The 16,842-nt window shown below is 40.4% G+C and overlaps 1 protein-coding gene and 1 long non-coding RNA gene across 2 annotated transcripts in view; one reads left to right on the plus strand and one right to left on the minus strand.

Moving 5' to 3' along the window:
• Nucleotides 1-818: 818 nt before the first annotated feature.
• Nucleotides 819-6,747, minus strand: LOC125083727 (60S ribosomal protein L37a-like). Its single transcript, XM_047700578.1, has 2 exons — nucleotides 6,743-6,747; nucleotides 819-1,172 (listed from the first exon to the last, which is right to left on the minus strand). The coding sequence occupies exons 1-2, from the start codon at nucleotides 6,745-6,747 to the stop codon at nucleotides 863-865; spliced, it is 315 nt and encodes a 104-aa protein (XP_047556534.1). The 3' UTR covers nucleotides 819-862.
• A 443-nt stretch (nucleotides 6,748-7,190) lies between these two features.
• The window catches only part of LOC125084000 (uncharacterized), a 30,581-nt gene continuing 20,929 nt past the window's right edge, over nucleotides 7,191-16,842 (plus strand). The window contains exon 1 of the long non-coding RNA XR_007122434.1: nucleotides 7,191-7,399. This is a non-coding gene — a long non-coding RNA (uncharacterized LOC125084000). The remainder of the gene's footprint in view (nucleotides 7,400-16,842) is intronic.

The following is a 16,842-nucleotide window of genomic DNA, read 5'->3' on the forward strand; positions in this document are numbered from 1 at the left end:
ATTGGGCTGTAGTTTGGGAGGTTCCCAGGACCTCAGAATCAGTGATTCACTAAAAGGACAAAACTCAGAAAAGCTAGTATATTCACAGCTTCAGCTTATTATAGTGAAAGAACACACATTAAAATCAGCAAAGAGGGTGCCTGGGTGGCTCAGTGGGTTAAGCCGCTGCCTTCGGCTCGGGTCATGATCTCGGGGTCCTGGGATCGAGTCCCGCATCGGGCTCTCTGCTCAGCGAGAAGCCTGCTTCCCTCTCTCTCTCTCTCTGCCTGCCTCTTCGTCTACTTGTGATCTCTCTCTGTCAAGTAAATAAATAAAAAATCTTTAAAAATATAAATAAAATCAGCAAAGAGAAGCACATACAGGGCAAGGCCTAGGAAAATTCCAGTCAGAAGTTTCCATATTTGTTTTCTTCTAGTGGAGTTAGGTAGAGTGTTTACTTCTCCCAGTAACAATATGTGACTACACATATGGAGTACTGACATACAAGAAGCTCACTTAAATCTTGATGTTTGGGGATATATTTGGATCACAATATATCGTACCCATGATTCCAACCTTCTTGGTGCGTTTAGCCACATTTGGATCACAGTATATCAGGCCAATGACGGTTCCCAGAAAAGTCTCTCCTTCACTCCCTGTCCATTTTCCTACTCCTGTGTATATGCTCTTTGGATCCCCAACTGGGGATTAGGCCAAAGGGCACTGGCCCTTTTGTCAATCCGTATACTGATTAGATTGTAGGAGCATCACCCGAAGTCAGGTTTCTCATTGTCACTCTGCCTTCTAGCTTTGTTGTTGTTGTTGTTGTTACATAAATTAACCCATTTATTATAGGCTAGCAATGTTTCGAATGGTGGAGCTTCTACTGGTCTTTCAACTTCTTCAGTCTTCTGATGGCAGGCTTTACTGTGATGGCAGAAGTGGTGTTGTAGGCCCAGGCACCACCAGTGATGGTTTTCATGCAGGGGCCACAATACCAGATCCCCACAGCTCGTTTCTTGGTTTTGCCATAGGAGCAAGTGTACTTGGTGTGCTGGCTTATTTCAATCTTCTTTACCATTTTCCTGAGGGAGGCACCATAACAGGTCTCGTATTTACCCATGATTCCAACCTTCTTGGTGCGTTTAGCCAGGTTGCTGCAAAGTATGCCTGAACCCAGAGACTTCTGCCTTCTAGCTTTTTAAATTATTCCAAACTAGAGTAAATGAAGTAGGTTTGTATAGGACTTTCAAAGTTGGGGACTAGCCAATGATTAGATATATCATCATATCAACATCCTCCTCCCCTCCACCATGAGATTCTTCTCAAATGGCACATCACTTCTGTGGTACACTTGCCAAAATGCATAACCTTAACCTAAGACATGGGCCATTCTCTCAGTGACCAGTTTTCTTCAAAAGCATCAAGCGTCAAGGTCATTAAAACAAAAACTGTCACAGATTTGAGGATACTGAGCAGAACAACTGAATGGAATGTGTGATTATGGATTAGATTGTGGACTAGCAAATTATATTGGCAGGAAAACTGGCAAAAGTGGAGTAGGGTCTGTGAATTGGTTTTTCATATTCTATCAATGCTATTTTCCTCATTGTGATAGCATCTGTCACAGAACATGTGAGCATTAGTGGAGCTGGGAGAAGGGTATATGGGAATTCTCATACTATTTTCTTAATGCTAAGAGCCTGAGACCTGTAAGGGAGGTGAAAATCTCAATAAATGCCTTGTTGGAAGCTCCATATTGTATATTTTGAAAATGAAATGAATGCCTTGGTCATTATAAATATGCAGAATTCTGAAGGTGGTAAGGAGTGTCTTGGTGAGGCCTTGTCTTCTGGCTTCAGAATGTGCAGAGATATGTGTGACCTTCACTTATATTCGGGTATCTGTGAGGCAAGAGATTCCCAGAGTTTGTTACCCCAAAGAGGACAGCTGTGTATAAGGCATTGTTGCTGCCATTGATTGGACCAGATGGCCAAACCTTTGTCAGTGGCCAAAGAGTCCATAAAAATGTGCAGATAGGGCCAACTGTTAGCCAAGCCATTGAATCCTAAAATGACTGCCTGAGGTTTAGCTAACTGTGCTGACCCTTGTGTCCATCTTTGATAATGAACATCTGGGTTAAGGGATGAAAAGCATCCTTTCCTGCAAACTCCACATGTGATGATGGTGACATTCACAAAGTATACAAACTTACTTTGCTGTTTGCTCAGATTATCCTAAGCAGGTCCCCAGGTAGTCAAGGGGTCTAGGTAAGGGGTGGCCTCCTCCAGCACATGACGTCTGGGAAGAAACTGAGGATGAGGAAACCATTCTGGTACAGGTGGGATATGCCAGAGGTCCCAAGTCTGGCTCCATATTCTGGCAAGGAGGCCTTGATAGTGGTGCCAAAGTGCTGCTTCCATGATGCGATCCTATTTGGGTATAAAGAATCAAAGACTCTTTGTGAGAGCCTCTATTTCTCAAAAAAGCCCTGGATGTGACCAGCAGTTGCTGCCCTAATGGCATGTAGTGTGAGGCTAAGGAGGGCAGTGTCTTGCATCAGAAGCTAGTAGGCAACTTATGGCCATCGTGATGGTAAAGAGACTAAGAGGCATAAAAAAGTTGGTTAAACCTCAATAGTGAAGGACTCTCTTGGGGGTACTTAATGGGAGGGCCTGTATTGCAATTTTAAGATTTTAGAGCCTTTTGTTAGGTGGGACCCCATTCAGGATGGACTGATCTGCAGCTAACAATGTAAATGGACTTAAGTAAAATTTGTACATGAGGAATACATTACCTCCAAAACCCAAGAAGACACAAAAGATATTGGGCTTGTTTTAACACTGTAGGTGTTCAGAATCAATAGCTGTGTCTTGACAGTGTCAGGGATGGAGAAGCCAATGGCTAGCCAAATAATTTTAGGAACTTAATTGAGATAGTTGGGCGTACTGTTATGTCTAGACAATGACCCATTTCCTTTCATTGACCTCCTTTGTGAGTGTCTGTACATCCTGAATGTGTGTCAGATGAGTCTCCTCAGAGGAGGATGACTTCACTGTAATGTCCATACCTGTGTCCCTAAAGAGAGATGGATGCAGTTGATCTTGCCTAGAAAGATTGATTGCACGTGATGTCAAGGCTACTGAGGTGCTCCAAGTGTAGCCTGGTTAAGGTGTATCATGGCCCTAGGGATGAAGGCAAACTACAACTGAGAGGCTATTGAAACAGGCACTAAACACAACATATTAGCCAAATCGGTAACAGTGAAATATTGATTAGCTGCTGCCTGGATGGTCAGTCATTTCAATATTATTGGGTTTGTGAGCCTTATTGGGTGGGACCAGGGCACTGAAGTTGAGGTAATTCACCAAGAGATGCCATGCATATTTTTCTAGTTTAAGAACACTCCAAAGTTGGAAATGGAGTAGTGTGGGGACGGGGGCATTGCCCTTCCTCTAAAGAGGTCTTATAGAATGGGTTTCAATCCTTGAAGGCCCTTTGTAATTTACAGTGGACCACTGTGACAGGCAGAATAATGGCCCCCTACAGATGTCTACATCCTAATCCCCAGAAGCGTGAATATGCTATTTAGGTGGCAAAAGGGAATTTTGTAGCTGTGATTAACTTAAGATTTGAGATGGAAAGATGAACCTGGATTATCTGGATGGGCCCAATGTAATCTAATCACTAGACCTTTATAAGAGAGGGAGGTAAGAAGTCAGTCAGGAGAGATTTGAAGCCCTGGCTGCTGGTTTAGAAGGTGAGGGGAGGGGCCATAAGTAGAGCAATGTAGGCAGCCACCAGAAGATAGAAAAGGTAAGGAAAACGATTCTCTTCTAGAGCCTCCAGAGATGATGCAGTCCTGTCCGGGCATTGATTTTAGCTCAGTGAAGAACACTTAGGACTTCTAATGTCCAGAAGAGATAGTAAATTTGTATCATTTTAAGCCATTATGTTTGTAGTAATTTGTTACAACACTAATAGGAAACTAATACAGCAGTATTAACTGTCTTAACTGGAGGAGAAAATACATGTTTCTATTTTGCCAGGTCTTTACAAATGGCAATTTAAATTTACTACTTATTGGGTTGGAACATCTATGCCCATTATGGGCTATTTTAAGGCAGTGGATGCTATGACCACAAGGAATTAAAAAGATAATACTTTTGATGGCTAAGATGTGGCATACCATTTTGTCTTCTATTTTATGTTCAATAACTCTCCTAAAATTATATAAAGTACTTTGTTTTAATTTAGAGGGGACCCCAGGTAGTATGAGCCCTAGCATTAAGACTGAAAATTTGCCAGTTGGTGCCCTCTGGCAGATGTAAAACTAATTCAGACCTATGTTGTAAAGGTGTAAAAATCAGTCAAAACTCTTCTTTTTGTTGTATAAACTTTTAGTAGATTTGGATTTCTAATTGGGTGAATACATGGACTTCTCTTTTAACTTTTTTGCTTCCTTCCCTCCTAATTCTGTTTTACTCCCCCACCTTTTTTTTTTTTTTTTTTTTTTTTTTTTGTGCTACTGCTCCTGTTTATAAGTTTCTTCCTTTTTGAGAGTCCCAGATAAGAACTGTCAATGTTAGGGTCCTCCCCCATATCAACAGTTGGAACTAATGAGGGTTTTTTCCCCTATAACCTGGATCAGGAGCATTTTTAATGACACAGATATAGGCAGCAACAGCAAAACTGCTATACAGTCACAGCTCTCCTTCTACAGAAGCAGCCAGCTGTTGGGCTCCTGTGTTGCACAGGCTATTAGTCTTTCCCCTGAGCACTCATACAAGAGAAGCCAGTGTCTGCTTAAGACACAACTGATGGTAACAGGGTAAGTCTTTCCTTTGAGCTTGGCATCAGTCATAGCTAATGCCATAAGACACATAATTCAATCTGAGACACACCAGTAAGTCCAGGCTGAAATATGTGACCAGGGTCACTTTAAGGAGGGCCCAATCCCTTAGACAGGTTTCTCAATGTCAATTATAACTTTTAACTTTGGTTTGTTCTGTATATGACAGAAGCTCACAAGATCTGGCAAATGTAGCAAAGGGCTGCACAAGTCAAAGTGCAAGCATGCTAGAAGGTAGCACACCAAAGCAACAGAGTATCTCAGTGGTGGTGGTTACCTTCTACACATCCTGGTCACAGTGCCAATTAATTATCATGGTCACTCTAGAGGCAGGACAGACCCCCACCCAAACTTTTATTTTTATGTCAAGACTGATGTTGCCATGCACACATTAAGGGAGTGTGAAGAGATTTATTAGTCATTAGGCTTTCAGTGGTGGGGGGCAGACAAGGTAGGCTCCCACCAGCTCCAAAGATTGCTTGGGAGTACAAGGGTGAGTGACTGGCTCTGGCTTTTATTGTGGTTATGGATGGGGTCAGGGTGAAAGTTTTGTGTGTGGGCCAGGGTAGACTCTGTTATAAATACATTCTTTGTTACTCCATTTACACAAAATTCTAGGAAATGCAAAACGATACATAGTGACAGAAAACAGATCAGTGACTGCCTGATGGGAGAGGGAAGGATGAAGAGTAATGGGAAACAGGTATTACAAAGGGGCCTCCCAAAACTTTTGGGATTGATAGGTATATTCATGTTCTTGATTGTGGTGATGATTTCATTGATAGATGGATGTTTGTACCACAATTTATTAACAGAGACAAGACCTGACAGCATACTTTGTTGGTCACACTGCAGGGTGACATACTCTGCTACATTGCAGTGGAAATAGATGATGGCACAGCAGCCCTCAAGAGGACAATCTGGCAGTTTCTAATAAAATTACATGGAATGAATAGGTCATGGGAATAAAGGCACAGGATAGAGAATATAGTCAATGATACTGTAATAGCATATGGGGACAGCTGGTAGTCACACTTGTAGTGAACATATAGACTTGTTCAATCAATATGTTATACACCTGAAACTAACATTGTGTGTCAACTATGCTCAAATTAAAAATTTTTAAAAAACATGTAAAATATAACCAAACCTTAAAATGATTAAATACCTCAGACTTGTTAAGGATTTTAAAAAATAATGTAACAAAAACATATGTACCTATCACCATGATTAAGAAACAAAACACCAAAAAGAACAGTTGAAGACAAGAGTAGAAGGAATAGGGAATAAAACACAGTAACCATAAAAAATTTGACAAATTTGACTGCATTAAAAATTAAGGACTTGTGTTTCTCTGGATACCATGTAGAGTATTAAAAGTCAGACAACCCAATGTTATCTGTCTGACTCAAGCAGTCACTTTACAAATGATGTATTTTTTTCCAATAAACACACGAAAAGGTGCTTATTAGTCATCAGAGAATGTCAATTAAAACCAAAATATGGGGGCACCTGGGTGGCTCAGTGGGTTAAGCCTCCGCCTTCAGCTCAGGTCATGATTTCAGGGTCCTGGGATGGAGCCCCGCATCGGGATCTGTGCTCAGCAGGGAGCCTGCTTCCCCCTGCCCCTCTGCCTGCCTCTCTACTTGCTCTCTCTGTCCAATAAATGAATAAAATCTTAAAAAAAAAAACCCAAATTAGATATCACTATATATTTACCAGGATGACTTAAAAAGCCTGATTATACCAAATGTTGGTAAGGATGTGGCACAACTAGAAGCTGGAGGCACAGGCACACGCCTCACACACGCCCGCCCCCCCCCCCCCCCCCCCCCCCGCGCCTCAGGCGCGGCAGAGGGATACAGGTGCCCTCCCAACAGCGGCTGCAGCACACACAAGCATCACGCTTACGCCATGGACCGCTCGGAGTCCCGAGGCTCCCACCCGGTCGCCCTGCCCAGGATGCGGGAAGCCCCCGCTTTTAGCGTCCTCTGGGTGCAGTCAGGAACGACTCACCCTGCCCTGCGGATCTGACGGGCTTGTGCCCCAGAATCCTTAGCCCACAGAGGCTGAATTTTCCCGCCAACCCCGAAAGAAGCGCCCAAACCGCGGGGAACTGCGGGGTGCAGTGCCGGCCCAGTGACTCAGACACCGAGGCCGGTACCTACAGGCCCGCCAGCACTAAGCAGATGCGGCAACCAAGCCGGGCCGCACAGTCCCAGATAGTTATGGTGGAAACGCCTTTCCAGGCCGGCCCACTCCCCGGGTCGCCAAGCGTTGCACGGCCTCTCACACCAAAAACACCAGGGAAACGTCGAGCAGAGCCGTAAAAGCAGCGAGATGGACGGGAGAGGAGCTCGGCTCGTGCGGCAGCGACTCCTGGGAAGTGTCGTGCAGAGCCGTAAAAGCGGCGTGATGGCCGGGGTGGGGGGGCGTTCGGCCCGTGGGGCAGGGACTTCTGGGAAGTGCCGCGCAGAGCCGTAAAAGCAGCTGGTGAAGGAGAGAGACTCTAGGCTCGTGAGGCAGGGGCAGGGAAACGCGCGGTTTAAGAGCTGCTGGATCCACAAGGTAGGTGTTCTTCAGTGTCTGGCCGCGCGGGGGAGGGGATACGGGGCGGGGAGGGCCGTCGTAACTTCGCCTGCTCTCGCCTGCGGAATCCTGAGAGTTCGCCGAAGCTCCCAGTTGTCCGAGTTCACACAAAAGCGCACATGATTTAGGCGTTGTTGATGGCGGTTAGTGTTTGGTGGAACGGAGACGTGGGAGTTGGGTGGGTAAAGGGGCGGCGTGTGCCAGGTGGGGAGGGGACTAATTGTGTCCTGAGCTTGGGGCAGTAGGAATATGCTGTTCGGGTAGGATTGTGCTGAGGGAAGCTTCGGTGTGGTTCCGGTGAGACAGTGCTTGGGTGCTGGGTGAATAGGCATCTACGATACAGGGTGGGGGGCTGTGACTCTGAGGAGGTGTGTCCTCTGGAAGAGGAGGTTTGTGAGTGAGTGAAAGCCGTAAACTGCTGACGTTCCTCTTTGATCAGTATTTCACATGTGGAGAGGCAGAAATAATTTAAAATAGATCCAAACAGATGTTTATTTTGGTATGTATGCAAGATCCGAATTTGTTTTTAGACAAGAAAGAATATTTGAAAAGAATATTTTGCTCCTGGGTGCCTGTGTTTGCCAAATCTCTGAGGGAAGGTGTTCACTCTCTTCTTTAGTGGGTAGCTGGGGATTCGAGGGAATTGGCCCAAATTTGCCAGCTTTGGGCCAGAGTAAAGCAGTAAAGTTCACCAGGCAATGTCCTGAATTGCTCAGAATTGAGGAATGCGGCTAGTGTCAGACAGTGTTTGTGCTCATTTTCTGAAGAGAAAACATTGTCTTAAAATAGAATTTAAGGCTGAATACAATTGGACATGGAGGCTGGACCAGTTTACTCTGATCAGAGATTGCTTAAAACGATTCTTTGAAGGTTTTGTTTCCATTTATTTCACCATCATCATTCTTCATGTGATTATAAATAATAGGATCCAGTAGGATAGCTGGGGATAAAATTAAACTGATGGCATTATTAAAAGGATAGTTTAAGGATGTAATGGAAGTAAAGATCCCCTTTCCCACTATGCGATGGACACTAATAAAAATAGAAATAAACACCATGAAGTAAACAAGACCTATTTTAGAAGAAATATGAACACGGTAGAAAAATGTAAACCTTAAGTGGACAGACAATCTAATTGTAGATGGGGAGACTAAACATCAGCTTCCGTTCACAGGACCAATAAATAAATAAGGGTCTAAAACAGCAAGCATAAAGTCGACTTTGTGCACGAATCTTGATTTTTAACACTCTGATAGCCATCTTCTGAAGCACATGTGAAACATTCACAAAACTAATAATACAGATTTCAAAGAAAAAAGTAATTTCCTGGGGCGCCTGGGTGGCTCAGTGGGTTAAGCCGCTGCCTTCCGCTCAGGTCATGATCCCAGGTCCTGGGTTCGAGCCCCGCATCGGGCTTTCTGCTCAGCAGGGAGCCTGCTTCCTCCTCTCTCTCTGCCTGCCTCTCTGCCTACTTGTGATTTCTCTCTGTCAAATAAAATCTTAAAAAAAAAAAAAAGTAATTTCCTTAAAGTAAAAATAAAACAGTATTCTTTTATCACAGTGGAGCAAAACTAGAAATTAATTTTTCAAATGACATACACCTGGAATTTAAAAAGCTAACAAAAAAAACTCGTTTAAAGAAAAAAATGCAAAGTGATATTGCAAATTTTAAAAATTGATAAAGCACAATATGTCAGAAACTACAATATACAATTAAAGCAATTAAATGAATTTTATAGCCTTAAAATTCTTTTTTTTTTTTTTTTTTAAGATACTGTTTATTTGGCAGAGAAAAACACAGCAAGAGAGGAACAGAGGCAGGGGTAATGGGAGAGAGAGAAGCAGGCTTTCCGCTGAGCACGGAGCCTGATGCAGGGCTCAATCCCAGGATGCTGGGATCATGACCTGAGCTGATGGCAGATGCTTAACAACTGAGCCACCCAGGTGTCCCTATAGCCTTAAATTATTAAAACAATAAGAGAATTAAATAGTCAACTAAGAAAAAAACTAACAAGTCAAAACAAAGCAGAAGGGAATAAATTATAAAAGTAAATTCCAAAATTAATAAAACTTAAGAGTAATGAAAACTATATAAGGAATAAGTAAATAAATCAAGTGCAATAAAAACCCACGTAGTCAAGCCACTCACTGCAAATCAAGAAAAAAATGGAAAAATGAAGAAAAATATAAAAAGTGACTAGGCAAAATAACTGTGGAAGAGGGAATTTTAACAGTAGACTGTTTTCACAATTCTTTATTTGAAAAAAAAAAAAAAAAAAGATTTATTTCTTTAATTGAGGCAGGGAGGGGAGAGAGAGTCCCAGGCAGACCCTGTGCCGATCTGACATGGGGCTCAGTCCCATGACCCTAAGCTCATGACCTGAGCTGAAATCAAGAATTGGAAGTTTAACCAACTCTTAACCCAGCCACCCCTATTTTCACAATTCTATGTAAAATAATAAGAGAATAAAAATAATTAAAAGAAAGCTTTGATAAATTAATAGATTCCTATGAAAATACATTTATTAAAAGTGACAAGTTATAATAAAAGCATAAATTTATAAACAAATTTTATTAGAGGAAAAGAAGAAATTTTACTCTCTCACAAAACAGCATCAGTCATAGAAAGTTTCACAGAAGAATTCTACCAAAAAGATGGAAAGTTTCAAGTTAGTAAATGGAACACGTATAACATTTGGACCCAAACCTGAAGGAAAGTGTACAAAAAAACTGGACAAATCTTAGTAATTAGTATTGATTAAAATTTTTTAAATATTAGCAGAAGCAAATAACATATTAAAAATAAAACCTCACCAGGTTGAATTTATCAAAAAATGCCAGGATGCCTCAGTATTTGGAATTGTCAGTATAACTAATCATAGATATAGATCTAAGGAAAAAAATCATAAAATTTCTCCTCTAGGCACTTGAAAAGATCTTTTACAAAATCCAACACGCTTTCTTTTTTGGGGGCTTGCACTCATGACCTGGTGATCCAGACCTGAGCTGAGATCCAGAGAGTCTGATATTTAACCAACAGAGCCACCAGGTGCCTCTCAATGCCCATTTATAACTCAAAAGAAAAAAAAATTAAAAAATAAATCACTGTAATAGGAATTGATGTATCCCAGAACTAAAACAAGTTTCTTCCTTAATATGTAAAACAATAGAAACATTTTCTTAAGTTCAGAATCAAAGCAAGTATATTAACTTTTTACTGCTGGCATTAGCCAATAAAATCAGTAAGAAGATAATGAGAGTTGTGTAAATTTAAAAAATGAAACTACTTGCAGAAGAAATAAAATACATCTAGAAAGCTCAGTAGTCAATAATTTAAAAAATTACTGAATAATGCATTGGGATTTTAAATGAATACACAAAATTAATAGCCTTCATTTAAAAAAAAGTTATGACAATAAGAAAAATCTCAACATAATTTTTTTTTTAAAAGATTTTATTTATTTGTCAGAGAGAGCGAGAGAGTGAGAATGAGCACAGGGAAATAGAGTGGCAGGCAGAGGCAGAGGGAGAAGCAGGCTCCCTGCTGAGCAAGGAGCCCGATGTGGGACTTGATCCCAGGACTCTGGGATCATGACCTGAGCCGAAGGCAGCCGCTTAACCAACTGAGCCACCCAGGCGTCCCAAGAAAAATCTCAACATAATTTTTTTTTTTTAAAGATTTTATTTATTTATTTGACAGAGAGAGATCACAAGTAGGCAGAGAGGCAGGCAGAGAGAGAGGAAGGGAAGCAGGCTTCCTGCTGAGCAGCGAGCCCGATGCGGGACTCGATCCCAGGACCCTGGGATCATGACCTGAGCTGAAGGCAGCGGCTTAACCCACTGAGCCACCCAGGCGCCCCTCAACATAATTTTTAAAGAAGATAAAATACTTAGGAGTAGAATGTGAAAGCTGAAAGAAGAAAATTTTATACTAGTCACCAAATAGACTTGGTCAAATGCTGTCATAAAAATATAAGTTCTTTCTAAGTTGATACAGAACTTTAAGATAATTCCCCAAACAAACAAACAAGGTTTCATGCCAAAGATAAAAGCTGAATTTGCAAAAAAAAAAATTAACAAAAGCCAGCAGATCTTGAAGATGACTGGCCGTGAAGGAGGTTTTGCTAAAATACTCTAGATCCTAGATAATTGTAACATCGTAGAGTTAGAGCATGAATAGACAGAAAAAGGGAATAAAGTATAAGATCTAGAAATGGACTAAAGTATATTTGGATAATGTATACTAAATATGGCATACAAAATCACTAAGGAAAAGAGGAATTCTTTAATAAATGTCATTGTGACAGTGAGATAGCCATTTGGATAAAAGATAAAATTGAGTCCATACTTTATAATATAAACCAAACAAATTCCAGATATGTTAAGAAATCTAAATAGAAGAAACAAAATCACACAGTTTCTAGAAGAAAAAGAGAGAATTCCTTTATAACTTGGGTATGGGTAAGGACTTCCTAGTTATTACTCAAACCAAAAGCAGTAAGTGAAGTGATTAAGAAATTCGCATTCAAAAATATGGGGTAGGGGCACCTGCATGGCTCAGTCAAGCGTCTGCCTTCACCTCAGGTCATGATTCTGGGGTCCCGGGATTAAGCCCAGCATCCAGCTCTCCACTTAGTGGAGCATGTTGCTTTTTCCTCTCCACCCTTAGCCCCCTTCCCTCGTGTATGTTTTCTCTCTCTCTCTCAAATCAACAAAATCTTAAAAAAACAAGAAATGCAACTGATTTAAAAATAATGGTATGGCAAAAACATAAGCAGGACAAGACAGATAATGCATTTGGGATAATATTTGCAATTTACCTCACAGATAAAGAGCTAACTCACTAATATATAAAAAGCTTCTTAAAGTTTTTATTTTTTAGTTCAAGTATAATTAACATAATGTTATATTAGTTTCAGGTGTTTGATACAGTTATTCAGCAATTCTGTATATTATACTCAGTGCTCATTATAAGTGTACTCTTTCTCTTTTTTTTTAAAGATTTTATTTATTTGTCAGAGAGAGAGGGAGAGAGAGAGAGAGCGAGCACAGGCAGACAGAGTGGCAGGCAGAGGGAGAGGCAGGCTCCCTGCCGAGCAAGGAGCCCGATGTGGGACTCGATCCCAGGCTGCTGGGATCATGATCTGAGCTGAAGGCAGCCGCCCAACCAACTGAGCCACCCAGGTGTCCCTATAAGTATACTCTTAATCCCCTTCACCTATTTCACCCATCCCTCCACACCCCTGCCCCCCGGCCCTGGCAACCACCAGTTCTTTATATTTGAGTCTTTTTCTTTATCTCTTCTTTATTTCTTAAATTCACATAGCAAAGTCATGTGGCTTATGTCTTATCTCTGACTGTATTTCACTTAGCTTTATATCCTCTGGATTCATTTGTTGCAGATGGCAAGATTTGATTCTTTTTTTTTAATGGCTGAGTAATATTCCATTATATATATACATCTTCTTTAGCCATTCACCAATGGATGGACAAATTGGGTTGCTTCCATATTTTGGCTGTTGTAAATAATGCTGCAGTAAATGTTGGGGTGTGTATATCTTTTAGGATTAATGTTGTTGTTTTCTTTGGGTAAATAGCCAGTAGTGGAATTAACTGGATTATATGGTGATTCTATTTTTAATTTTTAATTTTTTGAGGAACTTCTGTACTGTTTTCTATAGTGACTGCATCAGTCTGCATTCCTACCAACAGTGCAGGAGGCTTCCCTCTTCCACACTTGTTTCTGTGTGATTTTAGCCATTAAGAAAGGTATGAGGTGATACTGTAGTTTTGATTTGCATTTCTCTCATGATGAATGATGAGCATCTTCCATGTTCTGTTGGCCATCTCTGTGTCTTCTTTGGATAAATGTCTGTTCGAGTTTTGTGCCCTTTTTAAATGTTTTGTTGTTGTTGTCTTTTTTCATGTTGAGTTGTGTAAGTTCTTTTTGTTTTGGATATTAACCCCTTATAGGGTATATTCTTTGCAAATATTTTCTTCCATTCAGTAGGTTATCTTTTAGTTTTGTTGATGGTTTCGTTCACTGTGCAAAAACTTTTAATTTGGGTGTAGTCCAAATGCTTTCATTTTGATTTTATTTCCCTTGGCAAAGGAGACATACTAGAAAAATCTATGACTGATGTCGAAGTGATTACTGCCTGTGTTGTCTTCCAGGAATTTTATGGTTTCAGGTCTTATATTTAGGTCCCTACTCCATCTTGAGTTTAATTTTGTTTGTGGTCTAAGAAAGTGGTTCAGTTTCATTCTTTTGTATGAAGCTGTTCTGTTTTCCCAACACCATTTGTTGAAGAGACTGTCCTTTTTCCATTGTAGGGTCTTGTTTTCTTTGTTGGAGATTACTTGACCACATAATTGTGCGTTTATTTCTGGTCTCTCTATTTTGTTCCATTGATCTGTGTGTCTGTTTTTGTGCCAGTACCATACTGTTTTGATGACTGCAGCTTTGTATATAACTTGAAGTCCAGAAACGTGATGCCCCAGCTTTGCTTTGCTTTTTCAAAACTGCTTTGGCTGTTTGGGGTCTTTTGTGGTTTCTTAAAAATGTTAGGATTTTATCTGTGAAAAATGCTCTTGGTATTTTGATAGGGATAGCATTAACTATATAGATTGCTTTGGGTTGTATGGACATTTTAACAATTCGTGTTTTTCCAATCTGTGAGCATGGAATTTCTCTTCATTTGTGTCTTTTTTTTTTTTTTTTAAGATTTTATTTATTTGACAGACAGAGATCACAAGTAGGCAGAGAGGCAGGCAGAGAGAGAGAGGGGGAAGCAGGCTCCCTGCGGAGCAGAGAGCCTGATGCGGGGCTCGATCCCAGGACCCCAGGATCATGACCTGAGCTGAAGGCAGAGGCTTTAACCCACTGAGCCACCCAGGCGCCCCCATTTGTGTCATTTAAAATTTTTTTTTTTTTATCAGTGTTTTTTATTTTTAGAGTGCAGACAGGTCTTTCATCTCCTTGGTTAAGTTTATTTGTACATATGTTGTTATTTTTGGTTCAGTTGTAAATGGGATTGTTTTCTTAATTTCTCTTTCTGCTATTTCATTATTAAATGTATAGAAATGCAGTATTTCTGTATATTGATTTTGTATCCTATGATTTTATTCAATTCTTTGATCAGTTCTAGTAGTTTTTTGGTGGAGTCATTTGGGTTTTTGGTATATGTATGTCATCTGGAAATGGTGACAGTTTTACTTCTTCCTTACCAGTTTGGATGCGTTTTATTGCTGTAGCTAGGACTTCCAGTACTATGTTGAATAAGAGTGGTGAGAGTGGACATTCTTGTCTTGTTCCTTACCTTAGGGGAAGTGCTTTCAGTTTTTCACCATTGCAAATGTTAGCTGTTTCTCAAATATAGATCTGTTACTGAGGTATGTTCCCTCTAAATCTACTTTATTACGGTTTTTATCTTGAATGGATTTTTACTTTGTCAGATGCTTTTTTTGCATTTACTGTAATGGACGTTATTTTTTTTTTTATGATCATGATTTTTATTCTTTGTCTTGTTGATGTGATGTATCACATTGATTTACAAATATTAAGCCATCACTGCATCCCAGGAATAAGTCCCATTTGATCCTGGTGAATGATTCTTTGGATGTATTATTGGTTCAGGTTGCTGTTATTTATTGAGGATTTTGCATCTGTAGTCAGAGATATTGGCCTGTAGTTCTCTCTCTTTTTTATAGTGTCTTCATCAGCATTAGGGTACTGCGGGCCTCATAGAATGCATTTGGAAGCTTCTCTTTCTGTTTCTTTGGGGATAGTTTGTGAAGAATAGATACTCGTTTTTAAATGGTAGACTTTCCCCACAAAGCCATTTGTTTCTGGACTTTTGTTTGTTGGGAATTATTTGATTACCGATTCAGTTTTGTTGCTAATAATAGATCTGTTCGAATTTTCTGTTTCTTCCTGATTAAGTTTTGGGAGGTCATGTGTTTCTAGGAATTTACCCATTTCTTCTGAGTTGTTCAATTTGTTTTGTTTTCATTTGTAGTGGTCATTTGTATTTCTGTGTTACTTCCCATCTTTCATTTCTGATTTTGTGTTCTTTTTTCCCTCCCTTACCCCCTCCCCCCGACCTTTTACTGAGTCTGGCTAAAGGTTTATCAATTTTGTTGATGTTTTCAAGGAACCAGGTTCTGGTTTCATTGATCTCTTCTGTTTTCGTGGTGGTGGTGGTTTTCTATTTTGTTTATTTCTGCTCTTGCCTTTATTCTTTCCTTTATTCTACTGGGTTTAGGCTTTGTACTTCTTTTTCTAGTTCTTTTAGGTGTAAGGTTAGGTTGTTTATTTTTTGTTTTGTTTTGTTTTGTTTTGCTTTTGAGGTAGGCCTGTATTGCTATAATCTCTTAGAACTTTTGCTGCATCTCAAAGATGTTGGGCTGGTTGTATTTTTATTTTCATTTGTCTCCATGTATTTTTTTACTTCCTCTCTGATAATTTTAGTTGACCCATTCATTGTTTAGTAGCTTGCTATTTAACCTCTATGTATATTTGTCATTTTCAGATTTATTTTCTTGTGCTTGATTTCTAGTTTCATAGCATTGTGGTTAGAAAAAAAATGCATGATACAATTTCAGTATTTTTGAATTTGTTGAGACATAGTATGTGGCCTGACATGATCTAGGGTGTGTTCTCTGTGCACTTGAAAAGACTGTGTACTCTGTCTTAGTAGGAAATGTTCTACATATATCTGTTAGATCCATCTAGTCCAGTGTGTCATTCAAAGCCTAGTATTTCCTCGTTGATTTTCTGTTTCCGTGATCTATCCATTAAAGTAAGTGAGGTGTTTTAGTTCCCTACTATTATTGTATTACTATCAATTGTTTGCTTTATGTTTGTTAATAATCATTTATGTACTCTGGTAGGTGTATGTTGGAGGGTGGGAGTCTGCGGGAGAACATGGAGGTGGGGCACAGTGTCAGCAAAATCTGTGCCAGTCCGCTCTGTGAGGGGAACTGCAGCCGTCTAGGAAGACTGGAGGTGGAGATGGAGTGGGTGAGTCTGCAGGACGTGGGCGTGTGTGTGCTGTTAGGAAGCTAGAGAGTGTTGAACTGTGCTGATTCCCATAGGTGTCCCTGTATCTACGCTGGGAGTTCGGATGTTGGATGACACTCATTAGCTCCTTTGCTCTTAGAGACATCTTCCAAAGATTCCTGCTCTTTTAGTACTTGCTCTGAGATTAGTAAATAAGTATTTTTCTTGTATTCCTCAAGTGTTTTTGGAACTGCTGATTATATGCCATAACTCAGCGGGACTGTTTGTTGTGCTGTCTCTTTAAGGGCAGAGACTCAGTTTACTTTTACCCTCCTGCTCTCCCAGAGCCTATCCCACTGATTGTTAAAGTTCCAGGTGCTAAGCCCCACTGATTGTTAAGACTTGCTAAACCAGTCCCCTC

The sequence above is a fragment of the Lutra lutra genome, chromosome 13, assembly GCF_902655055.1.
Source record: "Lutra lutra chromosome 13, mLutLut1.2, whole genome shotgun sequence".
Classification (NCBI taxonomy): domain Eukaryota; kingdom Metazoa; phylum Chordata; class Mammalia; order Carnivora; family Mustelidae; genus Lutra; species Lutra lutra.